Source organism: Squalius cephalus (assembly GCF_949319135.1).
Source record: "Squalius cephalus genome assembly, chromosome: 17".
Taxonomy (NCBI): Eukaryota; Metazoa; Chordata; class Actinopteri; order Cypriniformes; family Leuciscidae; genus Squalius; species Squalius cephalus.
The window spans coordinates 36,523,589-36,537,735 of NC_137138.1; the positions used below are offsets into that span (position 1 = coordinate 36,523,589).

The window sequence follows — 14,147 nt, forward strand, 5'->3', positions numbered from 1 at the left end:
TCCTGTCTATTCATTGTCAACTGTTTTCTATAAATATGTTTGTATTGGCTAACATTTATTCAGCTAATGCGTGTCCTGTTTAAAATGTGCAATGTTCAAAGGCAAAGACAGCACGTCACAAGAAGCCCTTTTCCCTGTGGTATTTTTTAGTATAATATTTGGATATTGGAATAATAAATGAAGTAGCCTATCTTAATTGTACACATGTTCCTGTTTTTTTTTTTTTTTTTACTGTTTTCTAAGGGTTTCTTAATTTTAGACAAGTTGACCAGCACACATTATATGCAATGCAATATAATGCATGTGTGTATGTGTGACATATTTTGCACACAGGTAAAGGTGCCCAATATCAGTCATTTCTAAAGTAAAAAAAAATGTGTTTTGGAAAATAGCTCTTTATTTGATAATCATTAAAATTTGTTTTCTATACAGAGATATCGACATCGGTAAATATCGGTATCGGCCATAACAGCAATATTAATATCGGTTATCGGTATCGGCCACAATTTTCACATCGGTGCATCCCTACTGTAAACATATGACATTTATATACATTTTGAAGATCTATAATATTTTATTGTGAAGAAATCAACGATTTGTGAGTTAAATAATTAATATATCCGTGTTGTCTAATTTCAATACGATACCTTAAAAAAATATCGATATTCGATACAATTGTCCACACCACAGGGAAAACTGCCATATAGATATGTTTAACATTCTCATCTTTTGATAATTTGGGTAATTTTGCTGCAATAGCTGATGTTGTGTTTAATCAACACTAACGACACTGATTGTGCTGCTGTCACTTTAAGAGCGAGCACACGACTCGCCGTCTCTGCAGGACAGAGACACACACCCTTCCTGCGCATCACACACTCAGAGGGTTGGCGTTCGCTTCGTACAGACGCGTCAGGCTTTCTACAGATATTCCTCTAATGTCCGTGAGAAACGTGTTCATTTCTGTGACGCGCTCCCGTTCACATCCTGTTAGTTTTCTTTATTTTACAAAAGCTCAACATCTTCTTGTTATGGTGAGTGCACACGGTTAAAAGTAGACCCTGTACCGTTTCAAATTCTGTATTATTTTAAAGTTGTTTCTGCTGTCATGAGGAGAAAGTGTCAGTCATCGCTCCTCCATATCCTGCAGTAAAGCACTGATACTTCCACACACACACACATTCTCCTGATAACCGCACACATTTATCTAGATGAACGTTCGAGTGTTCAGGCGTGTGTGTGTGTGTGTGTGTGTGTGTGTGTGTGTGTGTGTGTGTGTGTGTGTGAGACTGACCTCCTCCCTCTGCTCCTGCTCTTACTCCTCCTGCGCTCTCGGCTGGTGCGTCTCCTGTCCCGACTCCTGGAGCGCCTGTGAAGAGATGTGACAGGGCCGTGAGCACATCACAGCAGTGTGTGTGTGTGTGTGTGTGTGTGTGTGTGTGTGTGTGTGTGTGTGTGTGTGTGTGTGTGTGTGTGTGTGTGTGTGTGTGTGTGTGTGTGTGTGTGTGTGTGTGTCCTGACCTCGGCCTCTTGCGGTCTCTGGAGCGTGACCTCCTCCTCTCTCTGCTGCGAGAGCGCTCTCTCCTGCTGCGATCACGGGCTCGTGACCCGGCCGGATCCTCTTTCTTCGAGCGCTTGGAGTCGGGCGAGCGGCTCTTGGACCTGCTGGCGGACCGGGCCCTCGAGCTGGAGCGCTTCCGGTAGTGCCTGAGACAGAGACAGCGGTGAGACGAGGGCGAGACACAGGCGCGGGCGAGGCACTGTGAGACGCGGGTGAGACGCAGCTGATATTTTTCTTACACAAATAAGATAAGAGTTTAATATAATGTCATATACACCTAGGATGGCTTGAGGTCAGTAAATCATGAACTCTACAGGAGGAGAACAACTCTACAGGAGGAGAACAACTCTACAGGAGGAGAACAACTCTACAGGAGGAGAACAACTCTACAGCAGGAGAACAACTCTACAGCAGGAGAACAACTCTACAGCAGGAGAACAACTCTACAGCAGGAGAACAACTCTACAGCAGGAGAACAACTCTACAGCAGGAGAACAACTCTACAGCAGGAGAACAACTCTACAGCAGGAGAACAACTCTACAGCAGGAGAACAACTCTACAGCAGGAGAACAACTCTACAGCAGGAGAACAACTCTACAGCAGGAGAACAACTCTACAGCAGGAGAACAACTCTACAGGAGGAGAACAACTCTACGGCAGGAGAACAACTCTACGGCAGGAGAACAACTCTACAGGAGGAGAACAACTCTACAGGAGGAGAACAACTCTACAGGAGGAGAACAACTCTACAGCAGGAGAACAACTCTACAGCAGGAGAACAACTCTACAGCAGGAGAACAACTCTACAGCAGGAGAACAACTCTACAGCAGGAGAACAACTCTACAGCAGGAGAACAACTCTACAGCAGGAGAACAACTCTACAGCAGGAGAACAACTCTACAGCAGGAGAACAACTCTACAGCAGGAGAACAACTCTACAGCAGGAGAACAACTCTACAGCAGGAGAACAACTCTACAGCAGGAGAACAACTCTACAGCAGGAGAACAACTCTACAGCAGGAGAACAACTCTACAGCAGGAGAACAACTCTACAGGAGGAGAACAACTCTACAGGAGGAGAACAACTCTACAGGAGGAGAACAACTCTACGGCAGGAGAACAACTCTACGGTTCGGCAGGAGAACAACTCTACGGTTCGGCAGGAGAACAACTCTACGGCAGGAGAACAACTCTACGGCAGGACAACAACTCTACGGCAGGACAACAACTCTACGGCAGGACAACAACTCTACGGCAGGACAACAACTCTACGGCAGGACAACAACTCTACGGCAGGACAACAACTCTACGGCAGGACAACAACTCTACGGCAGGACAACAACTCTACGGCAGGACAACAACTCTACGGCAGGACAACAACTCTACGGCAGGACAACAACTCTACGGCAGGACAACAACTCTACGGCAGGACAACAACTCTACGGCAGGACAACAACTCTACGGCAGGACAACAACTCTACGGCAGGACAACAACTCTACGGCAGGACAACAACTCTACGGCAGGACAACAACTCTACGGCAGGACAACAACTCTACGGCAGGACAACAACTCTACGGCAGGACAACAACTCTACGGCAGGACAACAACTCTACGGCAGGACAACAACTCTACGGCAGGACAACAACTCTACGGCAGGACAACAACTCTACGGCAGGACAACAACTCTACGGCAGGACAACAACTCTACGGCAGGACAACAACTCTACGGCAGGACAACAACTCTACGGCAGGACAACAAACTCTACGGCAGGAGAACAACTCTACGGCAGGAGAACAACTCTACGGCAGGAGAACAACTCTACGGCAGGAGAACAACTCTACGGCAGGAGAACAACTCTACGGCAGGAGAACAACTCTACGGCAGGAGAACAACTCTACGGCAGGAGAACAACTCTACGGCAGGAGAACAACTCTACGGCAGGAGAACAACTCTACGGCAGGAGAACAACTCTACGGCAGGAGAACAACTCTACGGCAGGAGAACAACTCTACGGCAGGAGAACAACTCTACGGCAGGAGAACAACTCTACGGCAGGAGAACAACTCTACGGCAGGAGAACAACTCTACAGGAGGAGAACAACTCTACAGGAGGAGAACAACTCTACAGGAGGAGAACAACTCTACAGGAGGAGAACAACTCTACAGCAGGAGAACAACTCTACAGCAGGAGAACAACTCTACAGCAGGAGAACAACTCTACAGCAGGAGAACAACTCTACAGCAGGAGAACAACTCTACAGCAGGAGAACAACTCTACAGCAGGAGAACAACTCTACAGCAGGAGAACAACTCTACAGCAGGAGAACAACTCTACAGCAGGAGAACAACTCTACAGCAGGAGAACAACTCTACAGCAGGAGAACAACTCTACAGCAGGAGAACAACTCTACAGCAGGAGAACAACTCTACAGCAGGAGAACAACTCTACAGCAGGAGAACAACTCTACAGGATAGGGCTGAACGATATTCTGTTTTAACATCACCATCGCGATGTGCGAATGAGCGATAGTCACATCGCCGGAACATGCGATGTGAAGGGTAACGTTAGTAGTACCCATAGTATAAGAGTATGGTAGCACCAGGTTAGCACACCGTAAACACGAGTTTGTTGTATGGCTTTTTGCTGGGGTGACATACGCGTTCTGCGTGCCTGCACAGTGATTGGTTCGCTGTGCCGCAGCTCACCGCGCTCACCGCGCTCACAGCCAACATTCAAAAATGCGCGACGAAGAGGATCTGCCGCAAAAAAAGTCAAAATCAGCTATTTGGGACTAGCCTATTTCGTCTACAAAAGGAGGATGTTGTCCAAAAAGAGGTAGGCTACTTTGCTGGAGTGTTATAAAGTTGTGGATGGTTGTCTTTTTTAAAAATTCGTTTATTTTTCGTGTTCGCATTTATGAGGAAAAAACAATGTTAGGCTACGTGACATTATGGACGCGACCGTTATGAAAGCGGCTCTAAAAGACTGCTTTAAAACTTTCACAGAGACCTCAAACAGAAAGCACAAAGCCTTTCTTTAAAACGAATTTCGTTTTGTATTAATTGTATCTTAATTTTAATCAGTATTTCATCATCCAATTTCCTGGATTTAATATATAAAAATTAAATATAGCAGCTAGCGCCTGAACTGGAGATTAAGCTATGATCCATGAAACGAAACTCAGCGTAAAAGGTAGCCTACTCGCCTCACACACCTAAAAAAAAATAAAAAAAAAATAGATATATCTATTATCTACAGAAATCTCTACTTTTAAACAGAACCATTAAAAATATATAGCTATATTTAATCTGTATGAAAAGTGCATTTCTCCCGATCACTGCTGCGAAGATCGCGAGTCAGTATTGTCAACTTCATCTTTACAGAAAACACTTGTTTATTAATAAACAATTAAAATGTCTCATTGTAATATTTTACATATTATTAATCATTACTTTTGCTGGGTCTAGGTGCCGTTTACATGAATGCGTCACTGAATCAGCACAGAAAACATAATTTTTCAGGTCCTAGAACCCGAAGAACGTTAGGTCCTGCGTAGAACGTTCACCGAATTCTGAGAGAAATATGTTTCTGGAATAAAATATTAAGTGGCCTTTTTGTTACTTGTAATGAAGCTTGCTTATTAGTGAAATTATTAATAACATGGAATGGTAATTATTGACTTTAGCCTGGATTGATGGCTCGCAATATCGCGATATATATCGTTGGGAAAAAAATATCGCAATGTAATTTTTTTTCCAATATCGTGCAGCCCTACTACAGGAGGAGAACAACTCTACAGGAGGAGAACAACTCTACAGGAGGAGAACAACTCTACAGGAGGAGAACAACTCTACAGCGGGAGAACAACTCTACAGCGGGAGAACAACTCTACAGCGGGAGAACAACTCTACAGCGGGAGAACAACTCTACAGCGGGAGAACAACTCTACAGCGGGAGAACAACTCTACAGCGGGAGAACAACTCTACAGCGGGAGAACAACTCTACAGCGGGAGAACAACTCTACAGCGGGAGAACAACTCTACAGCGGGAGAACAACTCTACAGCGGGAGAACAACTCTACAGCGGGAGAACAACTCTACAGCGGGAGAACAACTCTACAGCGGGAGAACAACTCTACAGCGGGAGAACAACTCTACAGCGGGAGAACAACTCTACAGGAGGAGAACAACTCTACAGGAGGAGAACAACTCTACAGGGGGAGAACAACTCTACAGGGGGAGAACAACTCTACAGCGGGAGAACAACTCTACAGGAGGAGAACAACTCTACAGGAGGAGAACAACTCTACAGGAGGAGAACAACTCTACAGGAGGAGAACAACTCTACAGGAGGAGAACAACTCTACAGCGGGAGAACAACTCTACAGCGGGAGAACAACTCTACAGGAGGAGAACAACTCTACAGGAGGAGAACAACTCTACAGCGGGAGAACAACTCTACAGCGGGAGAACAACTCTACAGCGGGAGAACAACTCTACAGCGGGAGAACACGGGAGAACAACTCTACAGCGGGAGAACAACTCTACAGCGGGAGAACAACTCTACAGCGGGAGAACAACTCTACAGCGGGAGAACAACTCTACAGGAGGAGAACAACTACAGCGGGAGAACAACTCTACAGCGGGAGAACAACTCTACAGCGGGAGAACAACTCTACAGCGGGAGAACAACTCTACAGCGGGAGAACAACTCTACAGCGGGAGAACAACTCTACAGCGGGAGAACAACTCTACAGGAGGAGAACAACTCTACAGCGGGAGAACAACTCTACAGCGGGAGAACAACTCTACAGCGGGAGAACAACTCTACAGCGGGAGAACAACTCTACAGCGGGAGAACAACTCTACAGCGGGAGAACAACTCTACAGGAGGAGAACAACTCTACAGGAGAACAACTCTACAGGAGGAGAACAACTCTACAGCAGGAGAACAACTCTACAGCGGGAGAACAACTCTACAGGAGGAGAACAACTACAGCGGGAGAACAACTCTACAGCGGGAGAACAACTCTACAGGAGGAGAACAACTACAGCGGGAGAACAACTCTACAGCGGGAGAACAACTCTACAGCGGGAGAACAACTCTACAGCGGGAGAACAACTCTACAGCGGGAGAACAACTCTACAGCGGGAGAACAACTCTACAGCGGGAGAACAACTCTACAGGAGGAGAACAACTCTACAGGAGAACAACTCTACAGGAGGAGAACAACTCTACAGCAGGAGAATAACTCTACAGGAGGAGAACAACTCTACAGGAGGAGAACATCTCTACAGGAGGAGAACATCTCTACAGGAGGAGAATATCTCTACAACTCTACAGGAGGAGAACAACTCTACAGGAGGAGAACAACTCTACAGGAGGAGAACAACTCTACAGCAGGAGAACAACTCTACAGCAGGAGAACAACTCTACAGCAGGAGAACAACTCTACAGCAGGAGAACAACTCTACAGCAGGAGAACAACTCTACAGCAGGAGAACAACTCTACAGCGGGAGAACAACTCTACAGCGGGAGAACAACTCTACAGCGGGAGAACAACTCTACAGCGGGAGAACAACTCTACAGCGGGAGAACAACTCTACAGCGGGAGAACAACTCTACAGCAGGAGAACAACTCTACAGAGGGAGAACAACTCTACAGCGGGAGAACAACTCTACAGCGGGAGAACAACTCTACAGCGGGAGAACAACTCTACAGCGGGAGAACAACTCTACAGCGGGAGAACAACTCTACAGCAGGAGAACAACTCTACAGGAGATGCATAACTATGCATTTGGCAGACGCTTTTATCCAAATATAGGCCTATATATATATATTCATATACACAACTGAATCGCAGTTGGAATTGAATCACAAGTTTGTGAATCGGAATCGTACAGAATCATGAAATGTTTGACAATGTCCAGATAAATCATTTATAATAAACATGGCAAAATTCTATTAAAAAAAGAATTGTCTAATGATTTCATGGTGACTTTAAACCATTTTAAAGAAACAGCTAATAGTGTTGTTTATGTTTCAACTGAAAATGATAGAAATTTAGTTTTATTATACTGGCTCCAAATTAAATACAAAGTTAAAAAGAGTGAAAAACACCTTTGTGCAAATATTATAAAATAATAATATATTATAATAATATATTATTAAATAATTATTATTAGTATTATTAATAATTATTTACAACAGAGGTCAACATATATCTGTAAATTAGACATAAAAGTAAAATATGGAAGCTAATTTTATGAAAGCTGACTGCGTTGTTATGACGTAATGAATTAAACTGTATTTAACTGTGATGTAAACAACATAATGGCGCGATACAGCAGGGGGACTCACTAACCTCCTCTACGTGTTCTCCATTAAACCATTTATTGCAAACATTAGTTAGTGAGTCAGTCAGTTAGTTAGTCAGTGAGTGAGTTAGTTAGTTAGTTAGTTAGTGAGCTCAAACGTAGAGTTTACGTCTTATGATTATGATTGTTTCATTCGCAGCGCGGCGGTATTAATAACACCTTCATAATACACGCGTGTAATTCACACTGGAAATATTACTAAAACAGTTAAACGTGATAATCAAATGAAATTGAATAAACATGGAAAGATTTACCGTGACTCTCGTCCCATGATGTCGCTTCAGTGAGTGCAAACACACAAACACTTCCGGCTGCATGATGACCACTTCCGCTCTTTACTTTTATTAAAGGGACAGATTCCAGTACGTCCAAAAATTAACTTTCGATCCTGAAACGATGACAAAACTATTCATTTTATGGCTTTATTTAAATAAGAGACTTTATACCTCAAACAGAAAATACAAATCAAACCAATAATGAAATATTTAAGTAAATAAAAGTCACCAAAAATTACATTCAAACCTTACCAGATGTAGCATTACCGAGTATCTTTCTGCTCAAGCACTACAGTGGGCTGGAATCTGGATCTCCTTCTGTGTGTGTGTGTGTGTGTGTGTGTGTGTGTGTGTGTGTGTTGTTTTCGTGATTTGGTAAAAATCCACTGCTGTCGCTCAAACACTCGCATGATGACGTCAGAGTGTCACGTGTTCGGACGCTTGCGCGTTCCCATCCATCACTAATCTTATCATAACATAAGGAATATCACTTAATTATGGAAGCCCGTTTCCGCCACATTGAGTAAAAAAATAAAGATTCTTTAAGTCATAATAATGAGAAACTTTCTCATAATAACGAGAAACTTTCTCGTAATAAAGACTTAACATCTCGTAATAATGAGAAACTTTCTCGTAATAATGACTTAACATCTCATAATAATGAGAAACTTTCTCGTAATAATGAGAAACTTTCTCGTAATAATGACTTAACATCTCGTAATAATGAGAAACTTTCTCGTAATAATGAGAAACTTTCTCGTAATAATGACTTAACATCTCATAATAATGAGAAACTTTCTCGTAATAATGACTTAACATCTCGTAATAATGAGAAACTTTCTCGTAATAATGAGAAACTTTCTCGTAATAATGACTTAACATCTCGTAATAATGAGAAACTTTCTCATAATAATGACTTAACATCTCGTAATAATGAGAAACTTTCTCGTAATAATGACTTAACATCTCGTAATAATGAGAAACTTTCTCATAATAATGACTTAACATCTCGTAATAATGAGAAACTTTCTCATAATAATGACTTAACATCTCGTAATAATGAGAAACTTTCTCGTAATAATGACTTAACATCTCAAAATAATGAGAAACTTTCTCGTAATAATGAGAAACTTTCTCATAATAATGACTTAACATCTCGTAATAATGAGAAACTTTCTCGTAATAATGACTTAACATCTCAAAATAATGAGAAACTTTCTCGTAATAATGAGAAACTTTCTCATAATAATGACTTAACATCTCGTAATAATGAGAAACTTTCTCGTAATAATGACTTAACATCTCAAAATAATGAGAAACTTTCTCATAATAACGAGAAACTTTCTCGTAATAAAGACTTAACATCTCGTAATAATGAGAAACTTTCTCGTAATAATGACTTAACATCTCATAATAACGAGAAACTTTCTCGTAATAAAGACTTAACATCTCGTAATAATGAGAAACTTTCTCGTAATAATGACTTAACATCTCATAATAATGAGAAACTTTCTCGTAATAATGACTTAACATCTCATAATAATGAGAAACTTTCTCGTAATAATGAGAAACTTTCTCGTAATAATGACTTAACATCTCGTAATAATGAGAAACTTTCTCGTAATAATGAGAAACTTTCTCGTAATAATGACTTAACATCTCATAATAATGAGAAACATTCTCGTAATAATGACTTAACATCTCGTAATAATGAGAAACTTTCTCGTAATAATGAGAAACTTTCTCGTAATAATGACTTAACATCTCGTAATAATGAGAAACTTTCTCGTAATAATGACTTAACATCTCGTAATAATGAGAAACTTTCTCGTAATAATGACTTAACATCTCGTAATAATGAGAAACTTTCTCGTAATAATGACTTAACATCTCGTAATAATGAGAAACTTTCTCGTAATAATGACTTAACATCTCGTAATAATGAGAAACTTTCTCGTAATAATGACTTAACATCTCGTAATAATGAGAAAATTTCTCATAATAATGACTTAACATCTCGTAATAATGAGAAACTTTATCATAATAATGACTTAACATCTCGTAATAATGAGAAACTTTCTCATAATAATGACTTAACATCTCGTAATAATGACTTAACATCTCGTAATAATGACTTAACATCTCGTAATAATGAGAAAATTTCTCATAATAATGACTTAACATCTCATAATAATGAGAAACTTTCTCGAAATAATGACTTAACATCTCGTAATAATGACTTAACATCTCGTAATAATGACTTAACATCTCGTAATAATGAGAAACTTTCTCGTAATAATGAGAAACTTTCTCGTAATAATGAGAAACTTTCTCATAATAATGACTTAACATCTCGTAATAATGAGAAACTTTCTCGTAATAATGACTTAACATCTCATAATAATGAGAAACTTTCTCGTAATAATGAGAAACTTTCTCGTAATAATGACTTAACATCTCGTAATAATGAGAAACTTTCTCGTAATAATGACTTAACATCTCGTAATAATGAGAAACTTTCTCGTAATAATGACTTAACATCTCGTAATAATGAGAAACTTTCTCGTAATAATGACTTAACATCTCGTAATAATGAGAAAATTTCTCATAATAATGACTTAACATCTCATAATAATGAGAAACTTTCTCGAAATAATGACTTAACATCTCGTAATAATGACTTAACATCTCGTAATAATGACTTAACATCTCGTAATAATGACTTAACATCTCGTAATAATGAGAAACTTTCTCGTAATAATGAGAAACTTTCTCGTAATAATGAGAAACTTTCTCATAATAATGACTTAACATCTCGTAATAATGAGAAACTTTCTCGTAATAATGACTTAACATCTCATAATAATGAGAAACTTTCTCGTAATAATGAGAAACTTTCTCGTAATAATGACTTAACATCTCGTAATAATGAGAAACTTTCTCGTAATAATGACTTAACATCTCGTAATAATGAGAAACTTTCTCGTAATAATGACTTAACATCTCGTAATAATGAGAAACTTTCTCGTAATAATGACTTAACATCTCGTAATAATGAGAAAATTTCTCATAATAATGACTTAACATCTCATAATAATGAGAAACTTTCTCGAAATAATGACTTAACATCTCGTAATAATGACTTAACATCTCGTAATAATGACTTAACATCTCGTAATAATGACTTAACATCTCGTAATAATGAGAAACTTTCTCGTAATAATGAGAAACTTTCTCGTAATAATGAGAAACTTTCTCATAATAATGACTTAACATCTCGTAATAATGAGAAACTTTCTCGTAATAATGACTTAACATCTCATAATAATGAGAAACTTTCTCGTAATAATGAGAAACTTTCTCGTAATAATGACTTAACATCTCGTAATAATGAGAAACTTTCTCGTAATAATGACTTAACATCTCGTAATAATGAGAAACTTTCTCGTAATAATGACTTAACATCTCGTAATAATGAGAAACTTTCTCGTAATAATGAGAAACTTTCTCGTAATAATGACTTAACATCTCGTAATAATGAGAAACTTTCTCGTAATAATGACAACATCTCGTAATAATGAGAAACTTTCTCGTAATAATGAGAAACTTTCTCGTAATAATGACTTAACATCTCGTAATAATGAGAAACTTTCTCATAATAATGACTTAACATCTCATAATAATGAGAAACTTTCTCGTAATAGTGACTTATTTTCTCGCACTTCTACGCATGCGCAAAGCAGCGAAGCAGAAGGGCGTGCCACACTAGCGACATCCGCTGGTCAAAGCCGTGTAAATGCATCACAGCAAACTTGGCACGCTCTGCAGTGAATAACAACATTAATGATAAATGATCAGTATATGAGACGGGCTTCCATAGCTAGATAGTCTTTTATTCATTTGTAATATTCATTTGTATTTTTGTGTATGAACAAGCAGCAACACAAGGGTGATCAATGGATTTCAAATAGACGGAGGAATGACAGCACACCTTTCCAAATCTGTTTAAGAATACTTATCTGGAAATCTGTGTAAGGGTCCGTTCATACAGAACGCGCTTTTTCATTGCTTTTCTAGGCAAACGCGCACTAGACGGACGTTGCGCTCGCTCTTCTGCAGCGTCTTGCGCATGACACGGCGTTCTAAATTGAAAAGAAGTTCAGCTTTTAAAAACACGTCTCGACCTTGCGTTTTCCCCCATTCCACTGCCCACTTATGTTTAAATGTCCCCAAAGTCATAAACATCTTAAAGGTGATTTCTGTATTGATATCTTCCAGATGAACCTGCACATCAAATATCCTAAGCATCTGCAAAATACGTGTTATATTAACACACATATGTGTTACACTTAAACTTGACGAATAAATGTAATATTCCAACTTTAATCTGATAGTTTTGTAAATTCATGTAACAATTTCCATCGGTGTGCACAAGCGTCCTTCGTTACCATGGTAACCGTCCTGCTTCTGCATTCCACTTTCACACCTTATCGTGCGCATGGAAAAGTATGGAAGATAGGCCTACTGATGATGTTATTTAATGATACTACAGATTGCACTTAGTAGATCACACTGACTTTAATGAAAACAACTGTTTTGCAGAGCGTGCCAAGTTTGCTGTGATGCATTTACACGGCTTTGACCAGCGGATGTCGCTAGTGTGGCACGCCCGTCTGCTCCGCTGCTTTGCGCATGCGTAGAAGTGCGAGAAAATAAGTCATTATTACGAGAAAGTTTCTCATTATTATGAGATGTTAAGTTATTATTACGAGAAAAGTTCTCATTATTACGAGATGTTAAGTCATTATTATGAGAAAGTTTCTCATTATTACGAGATGTTAAGTCATTATTATGAGAAAGTTTCTCATTATTACGAGATGTTTAAGTCATAATTACGAGAAAGTTTCTCATTATTATGAGATGTTAAGTCATTATTACGAGAAAGTTTCTCATTATTATGAGAAAGTTTCTCATTATTATGAGAAAGTTTCTCATTATTATGAGATGTTAAGTCATTATTATGAGAAAGTTTCTCATTATTATGAGATGTTAAGTCATTATTATGAGAAAGTTTCTCATTATTATGACTTAAAGAATCTTTTTTTTTTTTACTCAACGTGGCGAAAACGGGCTTCCATACTTAATTAATCTGATACTTCTTTAAGATGTATTTACTATTTATAAATGTAAATTTGGAGGAAATAAGCCTTTGTTTTTAATTTTATGATTAGAAATTCAGCAATACCTAAAACGTTGTGTTTAAAAATAAGCTGCAGTGTGTTTCGATTAGTCAAGATTTTGACTTTTTTATTTAACTTTTAAGTTACTGTTTCTTTATACATTTGTCTTTTTTATGTTGTTGTTGTTGTTGTTAACTCAATGTACCCCCTTGACCGTAGTTGTAAATCTTTAAAACAAATACAAAAAAATCAGATCTGCGACTCGATTCAGAAATACACAATTACGATAAGATACAGCAAAGATACTGAGTGTAAAGCTCCTCAAAGGACATTCTTCTTCTCTGTCCACTATACTCTGATATACAGTTGTGTTTAAAATATAGCAGTGTGTTTAAAAAAGTGAGTAAAGCTCAAAATCCTTATAATAACTTTTATTTCAATACACACAAAAGCATTGGGAACACTGCACAATCTATTCAAAATGAAAACATAAAGAAAAATCTGTTATTATAGAAAGGGAAGAAAAAGGAATATTAGGCTGTTCAAATAAATAGCCGTGTCTGCATTAGTCTTTACAAAGTCAAACCTGTACTGTATAAACTGGAAGATGCTTGAAGACTGAGCTTTGGTGTGAAACACTGGACTGATGTTTAGTTGTGTACGCAGGGTGTCTGAGACGTGGAGTCGGCCCGCTCCTGTGAGACTCCTCTGACCACAGCTCCTCTGACCACAGCTCCTCTGACCAC

At 39.1% G+C, this 14,147-nt stretch overlaps 1 protein-coding gene across 2 annotated transcripts in view; it reads right to left on the reverse strand.

Annotated features, from left to right (window-relative positions):
- Positions 1–8,609, reverse strand: part of ddx46 (DEAD (Asp-Glu-Ala-Asp) box polypeptide 46) — a 55,879-nt gene extending 47,270 nt beyond the window's left edge. The window contains exons 1-4 of one of the 2 annotated variants that reach the window (XM_079846758.1): positions 8,474–8,609; positions 8,201–8,334; positions 1,522–1,707; positions 1,295–1,369 (exon numbers count right to left, since the gene is read on the reverse strand). In XM_079846758.1, coding sequence (XP_079702884.1) covers positions 1,295–1,369; positions 1,522–1,707; positions 8,201–8,217 — 278 coding nt within the window. In that variant the 5' untranslated portion in view covers positions 8,218–8,334; positions 8,474–8,609. Of the gene's footprint in view, positions 1–1,294; positions 1,370–1,521; positions 1,708–8,200; positions 8,335–8,473 lie in introns of those variants that run through there. The other variant, XM_079846757.1, reaches the window with a different exon arrangement.
- Positions 8,610–14,147: the final 5,538 nt, after the last annotated feature.